Source organism: Mustela nigripes, chromosome 6 (genome assembly GCF_022355385.1).
Source record: "Mustela nigripes isolate SB6536 chromosome 6, MUSNIG.SB6536, whole genome shotgun sequence".
NCBI classification, from domain to species: domain Eukaryota; kingdom Metazoa; phylum Chordata; class Mammalia; order Carnivora; family Mustelidae; genus Mustela; species Mustela nigripes.
Genome location: NC_081562.1, coordinates 53,948,743 through 53,956,902, shown reverse-complemented (window position 1 = coordinate 53,956,902; position 8,160 = coordinate 53,948,743). Strand labels below are relative to the sequence as shown.

At 36.0% G+C, this 8,160-nt stretch overlaps 1 protein-coding gene across 1 annotated transcript in view; it reads left to right on the top strand.

Annotated features, from left to right (window-relative positions):
- LOC132020279 (NKG2-A/NKG2-B type II integral membrane protein-like) overlaps positions 1-3,401 on the top strand; it is an 11,727-nt gene extending 8,326 nt beyond the window's left edge. Inside the window, exon 4 of the mRNA XM_059404471.1 lies at positions 3,306-3,401. Within this exon, the coding sequence (XP_059260454.1) occupies positions 3,306-3,401 (96 nt within the window). The remainder of the gene's footprint in view (positions 1-3,305) is intronic.
- The last annotated feature ends 4,759 nt before the right edge of the window (positions 3,402-8,160 follow it).

Here is an 8,160-nt window from a genome sequence, read left to right as displayed (position 1 = left end):
GATGGATTTTCAGGTGTTTGCAATCTTTAGATAAGCTATCTAGCTGATCTCCGGCTAGCTGAAGCAGTCTCAGCTTGCTACTTCTCTGCCATCTTGACTCCTCCCCTCCCGTTTTGCTATTCATTCTATGTTTATGTCATTTTCTTCTTCTGCTAGATGTATAACCCTTTTCTGATATATATGTAGGAGTGCCATCACTGAATAATATGATATTTTTATTTGTAATTGCTTGAAAAAATGCTGTACTCTTTTCCATTGTGGCAACACCAATTTATATTTCTTCCAAAGGATTTCCTTTTCTTCAGATCCTCAACATTATTCTCTTATGTTTTTGGAAAAAGCAATTCTAACAGGTGAGAGTTGATATTTTATTGTGATTTTGATTTGCCTTTCCCTGATGATTAGTGGTTTTCTTTCTTGTACCTATTGGCCATTTCTATGTCTTCAGAAAAATGTTACTCAGGCCTTGTGCCTATTTCTGAATTAGATCATTTTCTTTATTTTTATTTCCTTGTTTGTGATATTTATTCATTTTGGATATCAGTCCCTTATCTGATATAGGGTTTATAATTTTCTCCTGTTCTGTACATTGTTCTTCCAAATATTTTTCAACTTCTTTGTTCTTTCCTTTGCTGTGCAAGTGCTCTTTAGTTTAATGTACTCTGTTAATTTTCTGCTTTTTCTTTCTCATTAATGAGATGAATAAAGTCTACTATTACTTCCTCAATTTCATATATTTTTTCTACTGAATCTCCAATTTTCTGGAGAGCCAATGAAGTGAATTTTCATTCAGGTGTATAATAAACTAATTCTCTATGGTTTATTCATATAGTTTTATATCTCTATTGATATTTCCTATTTGCTGTATTCCTGCCATTATATGTGGATTTACTTATCTGAGCTGTTTTCTTTATCATTTCCATGTAATTATTTTTTTTAAGATTTTATTTATTTATTTCAGAGAGAGTAAAAGACAGAGAAGCACAAGCATGAGCAGGGAGGAAGGGCACAGGGAAAAATGTCTCCCCACTGAGCAGGGAGCCCAATGTGGGGCTTGATCCCAGGACCCTGGAATCATGACTTGAGCCAAAGGCAGAAGTTTAACCAACTGAGCCACCCAGGTGCCCCATATAATTTCTGTATATTTATAAACAGTACTCTAAAATACTGTCTTCTACTTAATGTAACACCTTATTCCAGTAAAAGTTTATATTGACCTATGTTATCTCTTAACATAGAAGACATTTGTCAGTAACTTTCCATGTTTTGTCTTGTTTTTGTTATTGTTTTTTTAGGTAGATATTTTTAGTAATACCGTGTAAATAACACGCAGTCTGTTTCATATTCTTATATGTATGTTTTTTGTAAGTTGCATACAATATACGGAAGGATCTTCTCCCCTATAATCTGCCTGCTGATATTTTTGTTCACTGTTTCCAAATTCTTATTCTTTATTTTTATTTTTTAGCCTTCATGCCCTGGTGATTTTGTAGCTTAGATGAAACCCACAAGTTTTTTAAAAACTGTGTTCAAAGACTGCAAGTCAGTAGGGCTTGTACCCTCTGCCATGTGATGTGTGTGTGTGTGTGTGTGTATGAGTGTGAGAGGGAAGTGCTCACAACTTGAATATCAGTTCTCAAGTCTCCTTCTGCTTTCACTTTCTACTGGCTCATCTTGGTCTCCTCTCCATGTGCCCATAATTTTTTCCATCAGTCAGGAGTGTATAGAAAGCTCTTGTCAACTCTTCCATTGTATGTACTCTCACTAACTATCTTGCCATTGTATTTATGGGGGTCTCAGTGCTTGACAGAAAACCACAACCTCTAACTAGTAAACATATGGCTTTTCCTCATTCATTAACAAGCAAAATCATCACTCTGAGCTGAAAAGTCAGTGGGCTTTTTCAGTCCCTTCCCCACCCCCACTGCTGATTGAGTCTCCCCTGTGGCACCAGCACCATTGCTTTCTGTAGCTTCTCCAAATTAGGAAAATACAAGCTTCTGGATCACTGAGCTACTATGGGCTGGTGCGGAGGCATGGGAGCAGTTCTGGGCTCAAAAACTACAGACGTGCTTCTTTTCACAAAAAATCTCTAGGTGTTTCTCAATAATGGATATTTCTTAAAGTGTTATTAACCTTTGATAAATTATCAGAACACTGAAATTGTTGTCTTTGTAAGTTTTTCCTCTTCATTTACTCGTACTAAGATATTTTTATAATATGTTCAGTGTATAACACTATATTAAAATGTGAAAGATTCTATAGAATCTATAGAAAAAATAACTGTGGTTATTACAAATTCAAATAAGAGCTTTTATTTGACTTCTAAAAAATTCTTTTCTCATAGTGTTTGTTTGGCTTCCTCATTCATTCTTCATGGATTAGTAGAGTTTCCCAGAATATCAATATTAATCCATCTTTGTGTCCAAAAGCCTCTGCCTTCTTTCCTACACCGTAAGTTGCTTAACAACTTTTGTATTTTATGCCTTAAGAGGACTAATCTTACAAAGAATCTGTATAGTATGTGAACAATCCTACAACACAACTGTTAAAGTGTTTCCATAGCAGAATAATATGGGATATACTCAGGTTCGGATGTACAACTATTACTTTATATGAACTGTTTATTGTTTAAAATATTGTGATTTATATTTTTTAAGAGTAATAAGATATAATTCTCTGTATTTCAGGTCATCAGTTTTTTCAGCAACTGACAAGAATTGTTCATTTTTCAACTTTGACTCAAACATGAGATCTTTTGACAACTGTTTAGATCTAAAAATATATGTTTGTAAGCATTAGGCATTTTAGTTACCTAATTTTGGTATAACTATATTTCACCATCTATAAAGAAGATATTTCTCATTTCTTCAAAAGGCATGCAATTTTCCTAGATATTTTTCAGATACTATTTTTAGAACAATTTTAGTTCACAACAAAATTGAGAAGAAGGTACATAGCCATCCTCCACCATCCCTGCATGCACACATGCATGGCCTTGCCCGTTATCAGCATGATTCACTAGAATGGTTCATTTCTTAGCCAAGAGGAGCCTGCAGTTTGCATCATAATCAAGAAAGTGCACCTGAGGTTTCCCCCTTGGTGTCAAAAAACTTTTTCCATCTTAATTTTATTAATGAAAAAAATATATCCTCAGGTACATATTATACATTTCTTAAGCTTTTGTTATATGTTAAATAAAAAAAGTGCAAATTATAATATGGAGCAATGTTACTGTGAAGTCTTCAATAAGGTCATCAATCCACTCATATTACCAAGTGAATTGATTTATCCTGCAAATAAAGGTTGCAAATAAGGAGCTGCAAATACGGGTTGACAACCCTGGGTGGCAAGATTACACACGAGAATTGAATCAGGAACAGAAACCAGAGGAAGATTGATGTCAATAAATAAAATTTATTATCCAATTGTAAGGAAAAGCTTACTAGAAGGAAAGGCTACTAAAATGAAGAAAATCATAAAGAATTTCTTAGAATTAAAGGAGAGTACCCAAGGGAGAGATCACTGGGAAGCCCCATATGCTTCCTGAAGATGGGATTTAGATGTCATTGAAGACAATGCGGCCACACACAGCTTCATGGCAGACATGCTCATTGCATTGACCTGGTATATAGCAACTCCACAGTCCATAGGCTGAACAAGGTGGGGATGGATCTCAGGCTGTGACTGACAGGCAGGAAGAACCCCTGTTAGGAGGCACAGAGCAGAAGGGCAGGAAGCTTTCACTGAGACTGGCCACAAGTACCTGCTGGAGGCTGAATACACAGGACTTCCTACGTGCATGCTGCTGGCAACAAAGCCAGAGTGGCCAAATACCCTGAAAACACCATGAAACCAGGAAGAAGAGCCCTTTCTCTTGCAGGGTCTCTCTCCATTGCCTTTATTAATAGAATTTAGCCTCATGTGAGCTGACAAAGAACAGAACTTTATAGGATCCTGCTCCATTGTCCGAGAACAGGGCACAGAGGGATGGGTAGATTTAGAGCTGAGAATACTTAATTGTTCACAGGCACTCAGGATTATAATGAAACAAACACAGGATTATTATATACGACCCATTCCCATCTGCCCCATGTCTCCAGAGAATGGAATAAACACTTTTCTTCTGAATCACTTCTAGTTCAGCACTATACAAAATTACGCTCATTTTTTGGTAGAGATTGGCTTCTTCTCAGTCATTAATAATGAGTTTCCTTCACTACATTTTCTGGTGTGATGTTTTCCTTACCTGGAGTTCAGATATTTTAGAAGACTTCTGTTGCCCTTCCCCAGACCCAAAACTACTTTGGTCTAAAAAATAAATGTTAAATAACGAAGAAAACAAGAATAAAATTTAAAGATATTTGTGTGAGTCGAACAGTTTATTATTCCCATAATTCAGGAATAACTTTAGTAATTTGATAATGATTCAGATATTTCTACCCTAGCTCAATGACAAGAGGGAGAGAGATTGAGCTTGATTATTAATTGCAAAAAAATTCATACTTCACATACATATATCTCCTTGAATATAGACACATTTTTTGCACATATTATTTTTTAAAGGTTTGTTATTTGTTTATTTTGCACAGAGGGAGAGAGTTCAAGAAGGGGGGGCAGCAGTCAGAGGGAGAAGCAAGCTGCCACTGTAAAGAGCAAGATGGGAGGGTGCAATACTCAATCCCAGGACCCTGGGATCATGACCTGAGTGAAAAGCAGACACTTAACTGACTTAGCCATTCAGGTGCCCCTACACATATTCTTTACACTCTCTGTATTGATTTCTTATACTCCGATTGAGAAATTATATGAATATTCAAAATCAAATTCATATAATATGTAAATGTTAGCTGACATTGTACTCAAACAACCAAAGATTGCAATTAAATTATAAAATAAGCATTTACTTCTCATTCACCAGTTTCTGCTTTGGCTGGGTTTTAGTTGATCAAGGCTTAGCATGCATGGGCTTGGCTCCAGAATACAACTACAGATTCAGCTCAGATCTTTTGGACATATTTTATTCTTAGAAGAGGAGCTACCTGATATACATGACATCTTATAGCAGAGATTAGCGGCTAGGAGAAATATGCTTCTTAATACCTGGACTCTGAACTCATAAGCTATCACACTCCTACTCACATTATATTGTGAAAACAAGTCACTTGGCCAAACTTATCATTGATTTTCTAGAGGGTTTACTTCTTTCAAAGTGCTCTGATGGAAGGAATGAAGTTTTCTTGAGCAAAAACCTAATCTACCATAATAACTATAGGAATTTTTTTTCTCATTGTATTTCATGAGAGAAACTTGTTTGTAAAAGACAAATATCGGTAAACAGATTTTTGAAATCAAGATGCAGTTACTATTCTTTCTCTTATGGGTCAAGAAACCCAGTCTCCTCACCCAATGTGTTACTTTGGACATATATAATGGTCTTTTTTGGAATAGAAGACATTTTTAAAGGAATTTTCAAGGTTAGCAAGATAGTCTGGTTCCTAGATTTGGTGAAGCTACTGGGCTTAGGGGTGGAAGACACTGAAATGCCCTTTTCCTAGCAGTGTTGAGTATCCCATCAATCCATATGTATTTCTTACCATGGAGAAGAAAGAAAAGTAAGAGAGAAGATCTTTAATATTAACATTCTTTTTTTTTAATTTTTTTTATTTTTTATAAACATATATTTTTATCCCCAGGGGTACAGGTCTGTGAATCGCCAGGTTTACACACTTCACAGCACTCACCAAAGCACATACCCTCCGCAATGTCCATAACCCCAACCCCCTTCTCCCAACCCCCCTCCCCCCAGCAACCCTCAGTTTGTTTTGTGAGATTAAGAGTCACTTATGGTTTGTCTCCCTCCCAATATTAACATTCTGATGTGGAACCCCTCCCAGTTTTTTCTTAAATTATTTTTTACATCTCTACATGCTTCTAAAACAGATGCTAATATCTTACATGTACCCATTAAGAAGCCATGGGAAGACTTTGGTAGAGTGAGCTTAAATGGAGGTTCCACCAAATTCACTGGAGATATATAAGCATGGAATACTATTTTAAGGGAGTTAGGAAAGTGTAAAGTCAGACTAGAAAGAGTCATGGGAGGGCTCAGTCAATTAAGTGACTGACTCTTGATTTCAGGTCATGTCACGACCTCAGGGTCATGAAATTGAGCCTGTGTCCAGCTCCATGCTCAGTGCAGCGTCTGCTTAAGATACTCTCTCCTTTGCCTTCTGCCCCAACCCCATTTCAAATAAATAAATAAATCTTAAAAAAAAAAAGAAAGAAAGAAAGAGAAGACCGTATGGTCTTGATGATAATAGCTTTGTAATACAGTTTCAAGTCCAGAATTGTAAGATCTCAAACTTTGGTTTTCGTTTTCAACATTATTTTGTCTTTTGGGGGGCATTTCTTATTCCATGCAAATTTTAGGATTGTTTTTTCTACCTCTGTGAAAAATGCTGATGATATTTTGATTGGGCCTCTATTGAATGTATAGATTGCTTTTGGTAGCATACATATTTATCCATATTTGTTTTTCCAATTCATGAGGATGGAATTTTTTCCATTTTTCTTTGTGTCTTCCTCAATTTCTTTCATAGGTGTTCTATAGTTTTAGTTTATCTTTACCTCATTGGCTAGGTTTATTCCTCTGTACCTTCTGGTTTTTGGTGCAATTATAAATATGATTGATCCTTTGGTTTCTATTTCTTCTGCCTCAGTGTTAATATATTGAATGCAACTGACTTCTGTGCATAGATTTCAGCAAAGGATGAATTCCTGTATGAATTATAGTAATTTTTTGATGGAATCTTTGCATTTTCTACATAGACAATCATATCATCTATGAAGAATGAAGGTCTGAATTCTTCTTTGATGATTTGGATGTCTTTGAATTCTTTCCGTTGTCTGGTCACTGAGGCTAGGACCTTTCCGTTGTCCGATTGCTGAGGCTAATACCATTGAACAACAGTGGTGAGCATGGACTCACCTGTCATGTTCCTGACCTTCTCATACTGCTGTTGAGAATGCAAACTGGGGCAGCAACTCTTGTAATCAGTATGGAGGTTCCTCAAACAGTTAAAAATAGAGCTAACCTATGACACAGCAGGTGCACTACTTGGTATTTATCCAGAGGTACAAACATTGTGATCCAAAGGGGCACATGCACCCTAATGTTTGTAGCAGCAATGTCCACAAGATCCAAACTAGGGAAAGAGCCCACATGTCCATCAGCAGATGAATGAATAAAGAAGATGTGGTATATATACATTGAAGGATGACCCAGGAATAAAAAAGAATGAAATCTTGCCATTTGCAATGATGTGCATGGAACTAGAAAGTGTTATGCTAACCAAAATAAGTTATGTCAGAGAAAGTCAAATATTATATGCTTTCATTCATATGTGGAATTTAAGAAAGAAAACAGATAAACATGGGGAAGGGAGGAAAAACAATGCAAGATGAAAACTGAGATGGAGGCAAATCATAAGAGACTATTAACTATAGGGAACAAACAGGGTTGCAGGAGGGTACTAGATGGGAGGAAGGGACAATTGGGTGATCTTCATTAAGGAGGACATTGATGTAATGACTGTGGGATGTTATATACGACTGATGAATCACTAAATTCTACCACTAAGCCTTTAAAAAAATGTCAGAAGTCAGAGATATAAAGATCAATGTGGCAGTTTTCTCTGTGTCTAACTTTCTAAGACTATGCATTAGGTTTTGAACATTATGGGATTCTTGTTCTAGATCTCAGAGTTAAGCAGTCCTCATTTCAGTACTAATTTCAGAGGAAGATGAAGCCCTTTTATAATCTGCTGTGTTTGCAGCAGAGCAGAAAGTGTATTCTTTGCAGGCACTCAGTTCCAAAGAAAATACAAAAAGGACAAAGTTGGGTTTGTCCAATCTCCTGTACCCAATCTATTAATCTGAAATTTTTATTTTCTAAAATTAATGATTGTAAAGTTATGAATAAAATAAGGCTTTAATGTTTAAAAATTGTTTTTCTGCTCTTATTTACAGCCATTAATTCTTTGCAGCTCCTCCAAAGGAAACATGTAAATATTTAACTTTGTTCCCCTCAAATGCTCTGGATTGGATAAGAATAATAATGGAATCTGAGAGGGGATCAAAAATAATTTTTACAAGAGA